At 33.8% G+C, this 14351-nt stretch overlaps 2 protein-coding genes across 5 annotated transcripts; both read left to right on the plus strand.

Moving 5' to 3' along the window:
* Positions 1-1261: 1261 nt before the first annotated feature.
* On the plus strand, positions 1262-6962 carry LOC111879443 (anaphase-promoting complex subunit 5). 4 transcript variants are annotated; one of them, XM_023875908.3, is made up of 21 exons: positions 1262-1415; positions 1537-1725; positions 2305-2464; positions 2700-2821; positions 2907-3144; positions 3214-3391; positions 3456-3534; positions 3705-3790; positions 3906-4035; positions 4121-4153; positions 4254-4502; positions 4612-4689; positions 4777-5039; positions 5122-5181; positions 5272-5348; positions 5431-5536; positions 5633-5774; positions 5922-6020; positions 6099-6363; positions 6456-6523; positions 6601-6962. In XM_023875908.3, the coding sequence occupies exons 2-21, from the start codon at positions 1555-1557 to the stop codon at positions 6760-6762; spliced, it is 2766 nt and encodes a 921-aa protein (XP_023731676.1). In that variant the 5' UTR covers positions 1262-1415; positions 1537-1554; the 3' UTR covers positions 6763-6962. The 4 variants fall into 4 exon arrangements, with proteins under 4 accessions (XP_023731676.1, XP_023731679.1, XP_052623376.1 ...); XM_023875911.3 differs by having other exon boundaries at positions 5281-5348; XM_052767416.1 differs by having other exon boundaries at positions 1281-1415; positions 1547-1725.
* A 4352-nt stretch (positions 6963-11314) lies between these two features.
* On the plus strand, positions 11315-12924 carry LOC111879405 (uncharacterized). Its single transcript, XM_023875865.3, has 3 exons — positions 11315-11657; positions 12210-12474; positions 12550-12924. The coding sequence occupies exons 1-3, from the start codon at positions 11417-11419 to the stop codon at positions 12782-12784; spliced, it is 741 nt and encodes a 246-aa protein (XP_023731633.1). The 5' UTR covers positions 11315-11416; the 3' UTR covers positions 12785-12924.
* The last annotated feature ends 1427 nt before the right edge of the window (positions 12925-14351 follow it).

Consider the following 14351-nt stretch of genomic DNA (forward strand, 5'->3'; position numbering starts at 1 on the left):
AAATCTACACAGTTATAACAACTCTCACTGCTATAATCATGTAGTTTTTCAAAGTGTAATGTCCTAATAAGAAAACTATGGGAAGTACAATGCCTTAATAAGAAAAAAACTAAAAATATGATTTAACTGAAAGAAGTATAAGTAATGTGGTAAACAAATTAATAAAAGTGCATTGCAATTTCTTGCATTAATCTGTTACATGAAGAAATAGTGGAACTATTAAAGCAATAATTCAGTTTGCATGATGGCTTTTGTGTTTTGATGTTTTGGTATTAAACATTTGAGATTTTTGTCTTTTAAAGGCATCATGACCTTTTTTATGAAACCTTTGTCATTGATTATCTACATCTATTTGATAGAATACCCTTTTTTGAAACGTTGACAATTAAATTGGTTTTTACATGTTTTTAACACTTAAGAAATGCATTAACATTCTAAATACCTATTTTGAATATTCAAGACATGGTTTACTTGACACAAAAATTACATAACTTCTTGCAAGGAAATCCATGTTCCCAACCTTTTACGTTGGTTATTATCTTGATGAAGCAACAGGTTGTGGGGCACCGGATGTCTCTAAATTCAAGAAGCAGTTAGAAGTTGTATGACAAAAAAGGTTTTGGTGTTAGAAGTTTACTTATTAAAAAGATAAATAAGTGTATAGTCTCACTTGGGGTAAAATATGTAGATGTAGAAACATGTTTAGAGTAGGTTTTTCCGTTCAAAACAAGACATTTACGAATGTTCTCCATCCAAATTAGAGGGAACCAATATTATTATCCCAACAAAGCCGACACCAACTAAAACAATGAAATGCATGATTTTCTTTGAGTTTTTATTTTATTATTTTTGTTTATTTAACATTGTTTCTTAGTTGATTGGGATTTACTACTTTATTGCTTGGTATGACTATTTAAATGAATTGTCTATGCCCTCCAAAATTACTGTTGTTAGGCTTAAACGATACTTTACTTCAAAGTTCCTGATGAAATATATGTCAGGGAATGTAACTTCTATAGTCAGGAGAGATGAAGAAAAATATTTAGGTTTAGATGATTTTTACCAATCTAAGTTTGTTCATTATCACTTATCAGTTAGATTAGTTATTACGATTTTTAATGAATAATGTTTTTTTTAACCATGGCTTACACAGGTTTAAACTTAATAATCAATAAATTCATAGCATTGTAAAGCTTTTTCTATTTACTGTATGCCACGACCACTGGTACAACAACAATAAATTACTTAAAATATTGAAAATTTGAAATGTAAAATTGGTAAACATTCCTGCAACCATTAACAAAACCGAAACGACGGCGTTCCTTTTCCAAACACAGGTTTCCCTCGCACATTGTTATTCCTCACTCCTACTGACCTGAACGCCGACGAACAGCAGCAGCACCCAGTAACCATTCGTATGCCTTTTATCTTTCCGGCTTCTGTGTAGTCGTTCTGTTTTCTTGCATATCGACACCTGAATTCGTAAATCCTTTGACTTGATACTTCTTTTTAATTGCATTTTCTCTTTGCGAAAAGGGTTTTGTAGTTGCAGAAATGACAGGGATTGTGAAGCCACAAAGCGGGTTTGTAATCACACCCCACAAAGTATCGATCTGTATACTTCTTCAGGTCTATGCTCCTTCCGGTCAGTTTTCAGTACCATTCCCTTTCGCCTCAATTTCCCAGCATAATCGTCTTGGATCGTTCTTAATTGCACTTACAAAGGTATAATCTTTCTTCATTTTTCTTCAGTTTTATACATATAGAAATTTAAGGAAATCTTTGTCTTTCTGATACGTAGATCACCACAAGTTATCCCTAAAATCATTTTTTTCACAGAATATTATGGAAAAATGATCTAAAAAAACTCAGTATTAGTAGTTGATCTTCTATAAAAGTTAGAACAAATTAACCACAGTAAAGGATGTAGTAGTAACCAGATTACCAGAATGATTCATTTAATATCGGACAAAACTGAAAACCAAAAGGCTCATATAAACTAGGGCTTTTGAGGGTGCTTAGATGTGCTTTGTCAAAGTGATTATTGTGACTGAGTAAAAATTAGATTATCTGCCCCTTAAAACCAAGGATAGTTAGGTAATCTTACATAACTCCTTACCTGATCAACCAAAATGTTACTAACTTACTATTTTAACAGTAAACAAATAGAAAATCAAAATCAAAATTCGTTTACTTAGACACTCAAAAAATGATAATTATGATTTCAAATCACATTAATAAGATTAACATCTTCTGTTAAAGTTGTGTTTCTCAATATGTTTACTTTCCCTATCTGCTTTGAAGTCATGTGATGATATCTTGGAGCCAACATTGGATGAATTCTTGAAGCTACTCAAGGAATTTGGTGGATTATTAGATAATTGGCTAAGTGATCATGTAACCAGTAGGCTGTCTTCATTATCATCACCTGATGACCTCTTTACCTTTTTCAATGAGTTACGAGGTGAGCAACTTTTTTCTCTATAACTTGACATGACATGACATGACAGACTGTATAGTGTTTTGTATTCATTGGACTGGGACTGAGACTGATGTCAACTAGACAAAAAAATACAATTGTTTGTCTCACACAACTAGACTCGCTCTGATCTCTTTTATGTGCAAAAGACGTAAATGCCCTCCCCATCCTCATCATCACATATATTATGGTCTAAGAGATTTTGATGTAATGGTTATAGGCATCCTTGCGGGTCCTGAAACAAGCATTGTTGATGATGACCAAATAAATTTGGATCCAAATAGCAACCTTGGAATGTATATTCGTCGTTGCTTGCTTGCCTTTAATATTTTGTCATTTGAGGTATGCTTTTTCTTTTCCCCTTAGTTTTGTAAAAAAGTAAATCTAGTTAATAAACGTTTCTGTTTTTCTCATTCTTTACATGCAGGGCATGTGCCATCTTTTAACAAATATAAAGACATATTACAAAGAAGCATTCTCAAACTGTCCTCCATATGAAATGACTCATTTGGATGATCCTAGTAATGATCCAGAGGCACCATTAGAATATGAAAACATGGATTTGGAAAACTTTGTACTCCAAAACTTTACAGAAGAACTTGAATCAAGAAAAAGGGTTCCTTTTCATAATCATTCATCAAAAGCACTCTTTAGTCTAATCGAAGGTAAACTTTTTTTTTTGTTATATCATATAATAGTACCAGATGGACTAAAGACACATTTTATAAATGCAGATATTACGGTTTCCCGTGGTCAAAAAGTCAAACATAGTCACAGAAGTCCAGAAGGTAGCCCATATATGAGCTCCCCAACCTCTGCACTACCAAATATTGAATCCTCTGATGTAATCCTACAACGTACAAACTGGCAGATACAAGGATACTTATCAGAGCAAGCAGACATGATTGAAAAGTAAGCTATTTTATAGATTTTATTTTACTAAAAATACTTGATGTATAAATTTGTGTTTTGATAGGCTTGGAAGCTCTTTTCCTATGAGTGCCTTTGAATCTGTTTTAAAGCTTCTCCAAAAAGTAGCCCCAGAGTTGCATCGTGTATGTTACTTTGTAATTTGTAATCTATATATATATATATATATATATATATATATATATATATATATATATATATATATATATATATATATATATATATATATCCATTTCATCTAAGTCAAATCTGTAAGTCACCAGTCAATTCATTAATTTATATTAAACTTTTACAGGTCCACTTTTTGCGATATCTGAATAGCCTTTATCACGATGATTATCCAGCTGCATTAGAGAATCTTCATCGTTATTTTGATTATAGGTATCTGTAAAGCCTAAAACTCAAAATTACAAACCAACCCAATGAGCTCTAGATTATTATTTATTTATTAATTTATTTTTTTGAAGTAATTAATACTTGATTATTGACACTGTAGTGCAGGAATGGAGGGATCTGATTTTGTTCCCACATCATTTGGTTGCACCAGTAATGGAAGATATGAAATTGCTTTATTATCTTTAGGAATGGCACATTTTCATTTAGGTCACCCTAAGCTAGCTCTTGAGGTAGATATTTTTTTATATAGGTGTTGACTTTTTGACTAAATATAGAAAGAAACATAATCTGGTGAATCTTGTTCTTGCTGTTCAGGTTTTGACTGAAGCAGTGCGTGTGTGTCAGCAGGTATACTTTTTATGTTTGTTCTATATTATTTGGTAACTAAATGATTTTTTTTATATATTTGTTCCATGTATATTTATTTATTATTGCATACATTTTGCAGCATAGTGATGACACATGTCTTGCCTACACATTAACAGCCATTTGTAGCCTGTTATCTGAAGTTGGTATATCAAACATGACTGGAATTATGGGAGCATCAGATTCACATGTGACAAATATAGGCACATCATTGTCTGTTCAACAACAGTTATTTGTGCTTCTTAGAAGATCTTTAAAAAGAGCAGATTCCTTAAAACTAAAGCGCCTCGTGGCTTCCAATCATTTGGCAATGGCTAAATTTGATTTAACGGTAGGTAACAGATAGAATCAGGGAAGGAATGGAATGGAATGGTTGATTCCATTCCATTCCTTTGTCATTCTATTCCATCCAACCTAACAAACCCTAATTCTGATTGCAGCATGTTCAAAGACCTCTGCTTTCTTTCGGTCCAAAAGCTTCTATTCAGCTCAGAACTAGTCCAACTAATGTTTGCAAGGTAATTTATATCTTAAATTGTTAAATTAAACTTCCCAAAATTCTATTTTAAACTTTTATTGATACTTTCTTTTTCTTACTACTTTAGAAACTTAGATCAAGTGCTCAATTGATCCACCATTTTGAGAATGAAAACTCGGTAATGACAATTGATGGTGCTTTAAGTACTTCATGGCTTAAGAATCAAAGAAAGCCAACAACTTTGTTGGTGTTTCCTCAAGAAAATGGATCTGAGGACAATTTTGACACATTTTATCCATGGTTACAATCAAGTTCTGTTCCTGGATCTGTACTACAGCTTGTAGGTTCTTCCTATTTAATTCGTATAACATCTTGGGAGCTATATGGAAGGTACTTTTATTGATTTTCAAAACTACAATTTGTGTAAAATAAATTTCTATTAATGCTTTATGACCAAATTTGTGTTCCTCAGTGCTTCACTTGCAAGATCAAATGCTCTGCTTTTTGCGACCTGCTTTGCTGACTCATCAAGGTAATGATAATTGAAGAAAGTTTCATCATCATTATTATTATTATGTCCTTTTATGTAATTTTGTCAATAGATGAATTATATCCTTTACAGTTGGTACAGTTCAGCTGATCTTGCTTTGGCATACGGGAAACTCATCCAACATTTAGCTGTCTACAAAGGGTACAAAGGTAATTCCAATTTCCACCACACTTGAAATTTCTATCATTTTTAGATTTCTAATATACAAACACAATTACATTCTATCTACAGAAGCCTTTGTAGCACTTAAAATAGCAGAAGCAAAGTTTTTGTCTGTTTCAAAGTCTGGAATCTTGCCAGTTAAGCTGCAGCTGCTCCATGAACGAGCTTTACACCGGTATGAATATGATGATCTCTTTTTATACATCTTTTTTGTCAATCAAAATTTGTTTTTTTTAATTATATATAATATTATATGGGAATCATCTTGTAGGGGGCATCTGAAATTAGCTCAACAAATATGTGATGAACTTGGAGTATTGGCTTCTTGTGTAGCTGGAGTAGACATGGATCTCAAGACTGAAGCAAGCCTTCGTTGTGCTCGGACATTGCTTGCTGCTAACCAATTTAGTCAGGTATTTTTTTATACTCTCATTACCAATAATAGGCAATATGCTTTATATCTTACCCATAATAGCAACCTACTTATAATAGCAATATTTAACATATTGGTAAAGAAATAAAAGTATGTTGCTATATTAATTATGCAACTTGTGATGCAGGCAGCTTCCATAGCACATTCTCTCTTCTGCACATGTTACAAATTCAATATGCATGTAGAGAATGCAACTGTTCTCCTCTTGCTTGCTGAAATCCACAAGGTAAGAATATGATGTATGAAATCTCAATTCATGAATGATGATTTTTGTTGTAATTTTTTCCTTGTTATGATTCTGCAGAGATCTGGAAATGCTGTTTTGGGAATTCAATATGCTTTGGCAAGCTTATCATTTTGTGAATCGTTTAATTTGGATCTTTTGAGAGGCTCAGCCACTTTAACACTAGCAGAATTATGGCTTTTACTTGGATCAAGGCATGCAAAAAGAGCTTTAAATCTTATCCATGGTGCTTTTCCAATCATACTTGGTCAAGGTGGTTTGGAGCTTCGATCTCGGGCCTACATCTTAGAGGCAAAATGTTACTTATCAGACTCCAGCATTTCAGGTTTTTTTTTTTTATAATGTTTTTCTGTTTATCTTTATTCTCATGTAATAATTTATATATATAAGAATGTCTTTATGTTTTTCTTTTTTCAGTTTCTGAAGATCCTGATATTGTTCTTGATTCTTTAAGACAAGCTTGTGAAGGACTTGAAGCTTTGGAGGTTAGTTAATTCATTTATGTTGTACCAAATATTGAATGTATTGAAGTTGTGCTGATTTTTTAAAAAAAAAAATTCAGTATCATGAGCTGGCAGCGGAAGCATATTACTTGATGGCAGTTGTGCTGGACAAGTGTGGGGAGGTAGAAGAGAGAGAAGAAGCTGCAACTCATTTTAAGGAACACATTATGGCTTTTGAAAATCCTGTAAAACCAGAAGACCCTCTTCATAATTTGCTGTAATGAAATACTGTTTGCTGGAATCCTTGTGTTGTGCAGTAGTAGTAGTGTGTAAATTATGCTATAATCAAACTCTTTAGATGGAAATTGAAGGATGTTAGTCTTTATCTTTTCCATGAAACCTTAGAAAGGGCAACTAGTGAACTTTACATTAAAAGTTAAAACAACTAGCAAGATTGCAATAGAAACGAGAGATTTTAACTTTTATGCATGTCATAGAAACTGTTGGTGATTTTACTACTGTTACTTTGACCATTTTGATTTAATTTGAATGTATAAGAGTGTTAAATGGAGTCAAGTTTTAACTGTTTCTATTTCTGAAAACCGTTATTTTAGCTTTATCCAATCTTTTAAAAATAAATACTTGCAAGTACGGCACCTTGTGGAAAGATCTAAAACAATTATTATACGAACCTCCTACTTTGTTTATGGGAGTTGATTCTTCCACCGGGCATTTTGATAAATCCACTTAAATCATAAATATATGACAACTATGCCCACATTTAAATATGTGTTGTTTTTATTTTGGTATCTAATTATTCGGCCAATTCCACCAAAAAAACATTTAATGGATAGTTTATACTTTGTTACCCTCTTTTCATCTACTCTCTTTATTTAAACCAACATATTTTATTTTATTATAACATTTCACCCCTCATTTTAGTATTTTTTATTCTTTTTTTTTGGTTATTTTTTATATCAACGGCCCTTTTTTAAAAAGATTATGATTCTTGTAAATATTAACGACTATGATTTTGTTTATTCTGAATATAAAAAAAAATTAATTTTCTTGATTATGATTAGGGATGTTATTCGGCCGGTTTAATCAATTATCAATTTGTTCCATTTGGTTTGATTGATTTTTTGACTTCCAATATATTAACTGAGCCGAACCAAATAAGGTTTGATTTAATCGTTTTCGGTTTTAAATGAGTCGATTTAATTGGTTTGGTTTCCGTTAAATCCGAATAACAAACATTTGAACAACTAATCAAGTGAGAATATTTATTAATAATAACAAAATAGTGGTTAAACTAAAAGCCCAAAATAACATGGAATAGTTGAAATTAATAATGTGTATAGTTATATCATATAAGAAGTTTGAATATATTTGATAGACAATATTTATTGTGATTTAATTTGATATGTATGAGTTTGAAGGGGTGTTGTTTTTTCTTGTTAAGTAGTTTACTGTATAATAGTTTTATCATAGTGTGTTTATAAGCTCTTAAAAAAACAAGTGCTGATGATTAAAAAAATCACTAAAGAAGAAAAATAAAATAAGAATTAAAATGAGGGGTGAAATGTCAAAAAGGAAAAATATGATTGTTTAAATAAGCACCAATGAGAAAAACAAAGGGTATAAACTATCTATGGAATGTTTTTTGGTATAACCGGAAGTAATGGGGTCACGGATAATTAGGATCCATAAAACACGAAAATACATTACAAATTTGAAAAGGGTATAGTTGTTAATACTGTTATAGTTTCAGTGAATTTATCAAAATCCTTATGTGGAAGATGTTGGTCGAATGGGTTGAGACCATGGGCTTAATGTCGCGGGTCGACCCATCGGTGTTTTGGAGTGCTGTCCAAGATACGCGTTATATGGAAAGTTTCCTAATTCTTTGTTTAGGAATTGTAATCCAATATGAATTCTAGATCTATATATGTATGCGTTGATCATGTATAGAGGTAGGTCAATTGTTAGAGTTTTTGTGATACTGAATTTCTCTAATACAATCAAAGTGTTAGTTTGGTTGAAGGAGAAGAAGAAAAAGTTTACAAGTTAGCGAAAGCTTTATATGGTCTAAGACAAGCACCAAGGGCGTGGAACATTAAACTTGATGGCATCTTACGAGGAATGGGTTTTAAACGATGTTTGCAAGAAACGGCGGTTTATAAAAAGGCTTCAAAAGGAGAATATATCATTGTGGCAGTGTACGTAGATGACTTATTCGTAACGGGAACGTGTCATGAAATAACAAGCCAATTCAAAAACATGATGTCGTCAAAGTTTGAAATGTCAGATCTTGGCTTGTTGACTTATTACTTGGGCATTGAGGTTTCTCAAGAAAAGGGTTGTGTCACTATAAAGCAAGAGGGATATGCAATGAAAATTTTAAAAGAAGCCGGGATGGAAGAATGCAATGCCACTCAATGTCCAATGGAACCGGGACTAAAATTATCGAAAGCCGAGAATGAACCAGAAGTTGAAGCCACTAATTACAGAAGGATAGTTGGATGCTTACGCTACCTCCTTCACACTCGTCCAGACTTATCTTACTCGGTCGGGGTAGTAAGTCGTTATATGCAAAGCCCGAGAGAATCTCATGCTCGCGCGATCAAGCAAATTCTTCGTTACCTTCGTGGTACAATTTCGCTTGGAATTAAATATGAAAAGTGTGACGAGTTGAAACTTTTGGGTTATAGTGATAGTAGTCATAATGTAGACATGGATGATGGTCGGAGTACTACTGGTCACATTTTCTTTCTTGGTAAATCCCCTATTATGTGGTGCTCGCAAAAGCAAGAAACTGTTGCTTTATCTTCGTGTGAAGCCGAGTTCATGGCAGCTACTTCAGCAGCATGCCAAGCAATTTGGCTAAGGGAGTTGCTCGCGGAGGTCACCGGATTAGAGAAACAGAAGGTGTTGATTCATATAGACAACAAGTTGGCGATCGCGTTGTCTAAAAATCCGGTGTTTTACGGGAGGAGCAAACATATTCACACTCGTTTCCACTTCATTCGAGAGCATGTGGAAAACGAGCAAGTTGAAGTCGAACACGTGGTGGGAAAAGAACAAGTAGCGGATCCCCTAACAAAAGCCTTAGCGCGAGTAAGGTTCGGTGAAATGAGATCGTTACTCGGTGTGTGCGAGTTGCCGTCTCAACCATTCAGGGGGTGATTGCTGGTCGAATGGGTTGAGACCATGGGCTTAATGTCGCGGGTCGACCCATCGGTGTTTTGGAGTGCTGTCCAAGATACGTGTTATATGGAAAGTTTCCTAATTCTTTGTTTAGGAATTGTAATCCAATATGAATTCTAGATCTATATATGTATGCGTTGATCATGTATAGAGGTAGGTCAATTGTTAGAGTTTTTGTGATACTGAATTTCTCTAATACAATCAAAGTGTTAGTTTGGTTGATATAATCCTTTAGAAGAATCAGCGGCCTTTGTTTATTGTTTTTGTGAGAAGTGGCTGGTGTATTTTGGCTTGGTTTGTGTTGTTGCACACTAATAACGAGGAAAATTAAAGAATGATAAAATTACGCGAAAGGTCTTTGTGGTTAAGGATTGAAACATTTGGTCCCCGACTTATTTTTTTATTTTTTTTAGAAGTTTTTATTTTTAATTCGGACCATTCTCATTTTAATTTTGTAACTCGTTTCGTTCTTGTGCTAACATTCTATCATTTTCCTCTGTTAGACACCCAATGTGTCTTGCATGATAGGGGTATTTTTGTCATTTTACATTGTGCTTGTATTACTGTCAATATGAAGCTGAATCATTTATAACCATTTATAACGATAACACTCAACATGATCAGACACTAAAAACACTCACAAACACCGATTGAAAGCCCTTGATTGAGAAAACTCTACACTTAAAGACGACGATGTGCCTTGGAGGATACATGCTACCATGGACGAGACCGGTGTTGGTAATAGATAAGGTAAGTATTGATATTTTCCCTCGGTTATTAATCAGTCAAGAGTTTCCCTTAATAGACATCATTTTCTTCTATCCAATATGTTAATAAGGTAAAGCTAACTTAAAGCATTCATCTTTCCCTTCAACCTACATCTAGACATCCTACAATATTCTCTGTTTGATTATACCATGGTGGCGAGTTCACATAGTTTCATGGAAGAAGGTATATCAAAGGCAAGCAACATTATGTTGATTTAATAGACATGTATACCTTTTCCATTCACGACAATGACGAGACAATGGATGAACTTGGGTATATTGGTGAAGACGTTAGGGAATTCTACTATCATTTTCTAAGACCATTCAACGATTTGAATTTTGGGTTGTTTTGTTTGCTTTGAATTCTGATCATGATGTTCGCGTTTTGGGTACTTTGTTTGTAAATATAAGCTAATAGACGTATATACAAAGCATGAGAAAACCAATTTACATACGTATTTAATGTCCCACAATCAATGTAAGGTTAGAATTGTTGAAATTAACGAACCTCCAACTTGCTGTAAAAGGTTGTTTTGAATTGGCATGAATTCTCAGTTTTAGTTGGATAAAGTCTCAAGGCGGAAAAAAGTATTTGCAATGAGAATCTGCTTTAATGTATTTGAAATTGTTGAAAATATAGGACAAATATACCCCCAACGTGTAAGGCACATGGGATGTCTAATAGAAGAAATCGATGGATTGTTAGCACAAGATTAGGTAGGTTACAAAATTAAAATGTGAGGATGATCCGGGTTAAAAAAAATTTAAGGACCAAACATGTACTTCATTCTAAACAACAGGGACTGTTCGCGTAATTGTCCTTAACAAGAAAAATGGGGAGACACTCGCTCCTTTTGACTGACCCTTCTAACAGGGCTTTTTTGCTTTATCCTCCTTTCTCCTCAATTAACACCATTGAAAGCCGAGTAAGGAGAATGAGAAGGGAATTTGAGAGATAAATATGGCGACTCGGGAAGAATTCAAGGTAGTGGTAGTGCCGTCGGATCGTCACGGCATAGACCCACGACCACTTACATCATCTGAAGCCACCACCGAAGAGAACTGGCACGACTGCCCTTCCGATCTTGCCTATAACGACGACGAGTTCCCAGCTCTTGATGCTTTGCAATTCTTTCGCCTTGAATCTACTTCTGATAAATCCGGCAATCGCATATTTCGAATCGTTGGCAAATACTTCCCTGGTATTATCATACTCTGTTAACTTTTGTGCTAATTGTAAGGGATAACGATTGAATAATTTAATTTCTATCAGGATTTACATCTGTCGATATGTAGTTTCAGTTAGTGGTTTGGGATTGGGGATTATGATTATGATTTTATCTCATTCAGCTTCCACAATAGGTCTTTTAAAGTTACAATCTACCTTTTTGTGATTTGAATGAACCCTATTATGTCCTAAAATTGTTCGACAAAGTAGAATTCGATATACAAATTTGTATTTGTGCCATTATTCGACATAGAAATTTGTACGAAGTTATGAATACTTACTTCCTTTTCACCTTTCTTGCTCATGTGAATAGTCTTAAAAGTTAAATCCCATGGTTATCAAAAAGCCTTGCTATGTTTCAGGAACACCAAATCCTGTAGAGTTTGAAAAAAAAAAGTTTTTCTGCTTTCTTGAATGTGTCTCTTTCTCTTACACCGAATCTGAATGTCATATTCTTTTTAACTTCATCGTGAATGCGCCTCTTGCTACACTTACTATTGTATGTTTGTTAACTTATAAACTCCAGCCCCAGTGATCCATGGCGAATGGCTAAAGAAGTACATAATATACAAAATCTCCACAGAATTGCCACAAGGCCCGTTTTGCATTGTCTACATGCATTCCACCGTTAGAAATGAATACAACAACCCCGGAATCACCATCTTGAGATGGATCTACGAAGAGCTTCCTTCAGACTTTAAGGACCGCCTTCAAGTTCTCTACTTTGTTCATCCCGGAATCCGCTCCAGGCTCCTTATGGCCACCCTCGGCCGCTTCCTCTTAAGCGGAGGGTAAGTGTCACTCTGTCTCTCTATCACTGTCACTGACACCTGACACTGATAAAGTTTATTGTTCCCTTTTGGCAGGTTATATTGGAAGGTGAAGTATGTGAGTAGGTTGCAGTATCTGTGGGAGGATATGAAGAGAGGATCGATTGAGATTCCGGACTTTGTGGCTGAACATGATGAAGTTCTTGAAAATAGACCGTTGACTGATTACGGGATTGAACCAGACCCGCTTCATTTCACGGGACTTCCTTCCAATAGTTTCTCGTATGGGAGGTATGAAGATAGGTGGACATCTCGTGAGCCCATGTCTTAAATCTTGTCTCAATACTGAAAAATTGATAGATGTGTCATGTCATGTGTGTACAACAAGTATGTATGTTAAAGATGTTAGTTTTGTCTGAATTGCTAATGTGGGTAAAGAATAAAGTGTGTAATGTTGCTTATTTTGGGAAAGTTGGTTGCTATTTCATGCAGTTAGTCCATGTACATGTGGTCTCAAAATGATATATGACAAAGCTCTCAAAATTCCGTCTCATGGACTATTTTACTGTGAAACTGAATCTTAATTAAGACTTACATTTCTTTCCCAAATGCTTTTCCTAATCGAGGTTTCCAATTTTAAGAATCAACGACTATCATAAAACCGAGATTACTTGGGTGACCAAATTGTCAATCATAACGAAAAAAAAAATGGAATATTCAAACTATGCCTTTTTTCTCACTTTAATCATTAATTTTATTATTATTATTATTATTATTATTATTATTATTATTATTATTATTTGTATATGTCCTTGAAACAAAAATTTTCCAGGTTTACACATTAAGTTGACCTTTCACTGAATCTTTTTGTGCATTTATGAATCGACTTAACCGATAGACCTGTAAACCCGGTCATAAGGACTAATAAAAGATATATCATTTTCTTTAAAAAAAACAATTTGGTCAATCACTTGTCTACCTAGTCCAATGGTTTATTCAGTTTGTTTCTTATAATCAAAACATACATGCGTGTGAAATAAAGTCGAAATAAAATCATGTGAATAAAGAAGGGTCATTATGATTTCAAGCGTATACGGTTCTAAGATCTTTTGGTCAAACCATAATACGTTTAAAATATTGTTAGTATTCAACAATTGATATTCATGCGATGAGAGTTTGATGTACAAAATTCCATATAGGAGGTGAATATTCAAACTAGGGATGAGCAACGGGCCAAACCCGGACCAGACCGGCCCGAAAACCGAAAACCCGAAGACCAAAAATTGTGAATTTTCTTACCCGAAAACCGGACCGTTTTTGGATGTATCGGGTTGGGGTTCGGTCCGGTCCGGTCTCGGGTATTAAACCGGGTTTCGGGTTTTGGACCGAACTAGGCTTTGAAATTGGTATAATGCGGGACTTTACTTAGATCATGTGCAAATGAGGTGTCTACAAAAAAAATACAAACCTTATTAACATTTGGAACAAATAAAAATTACACTATTTAGCATAAAAACTACACTTTTTATTAAAAAAATGCATGTTTTAACAAAAAAAGAAACAACATTGCTAATAAAAAACTGCATTTTAACAATTTTTTTGTGTAAAAAACAACAAAAAACAACATTATTTATAAAAAACTGCATGTTCTTATAAAAAAAATTTACATGTTCTTAAATTTTTTTTTTGCATGTTTGAACAAAAAATAGCATGCTAGATACATTCTTTCTTGTAAAGTGATAGGAACAAACGTTGATCAAGATTTATAAACAATGTTAAAATAAAAACATCAAGTTTTATACATAATGTTATATATAACATTAACTAATAATTCAATATCCTTATCTATATATTCTAAGGAGAAAAAAATTTCCGGTCCGGTCCGGGTTAAATCCCGT

The sequence above is a fragment of the Lactuca sativa genome, chromosome 9 (genome assembly GCF_002870075.4).
Source record: "Lactuca sativa cultivar Salinas chromosome 9, Lsat_Salinas_v11, whole genome shotgun sequence".
NCBI classification, from domain to species: Eukaryota; Viridiplantae; Streptophyta; class Magnoliopsida; order Asterales; family Asteraceae; genus Lactuca; species Lactuca sativa.

Excerpts from the sequence above, each read along its gene's own strand:
- LOC111879405 (XM_023875865.3), top strand. The coding sequence starts at position 11,417 with ATGGCGACTCGGGAAGAATTCAAGGTAGTGGTAGTGCCGTCGGATCGT. Across the intron at positions 11,658-12,209 it reads CGTTGGCAAATACTTCCCTG|CCCCAGTGATCCATGGCGAA; the intron begins GTATTATCATAC and ends TATAAACTCCAG. Across the intron at positions 12,475-12,549 it reads CGCTTCCTCTTAAGCGGAGG|GTTATATTGGAAGGTGAAGT; the intron begins GTAAGTGTCACT and ends CCCTTTTGGCAG.
- LOC111879443 (XM_023875908.3), top strand. The coding sequence starts at position 1,555 with ATGACAGGGATTGTGAAGCCACAAAGCGGGTTTGTAATCACACCCCAC. Across the intron at positions 3,392-3,455 it reads CAAGCAGACATGATTGAAAA|GCTTGGAAGCTCTTTTCCTA; the intron begins GTAAGCTATTTT and ends GTGTTTTGATAG. Across the intron at positions 4,154-4,253 it reads CAGTGCGTGTGTGTCAGCAG|CATAGTGATGACACATGTCT; the intron begins GTATACTTTTTA and ends TACATTTTGCAG.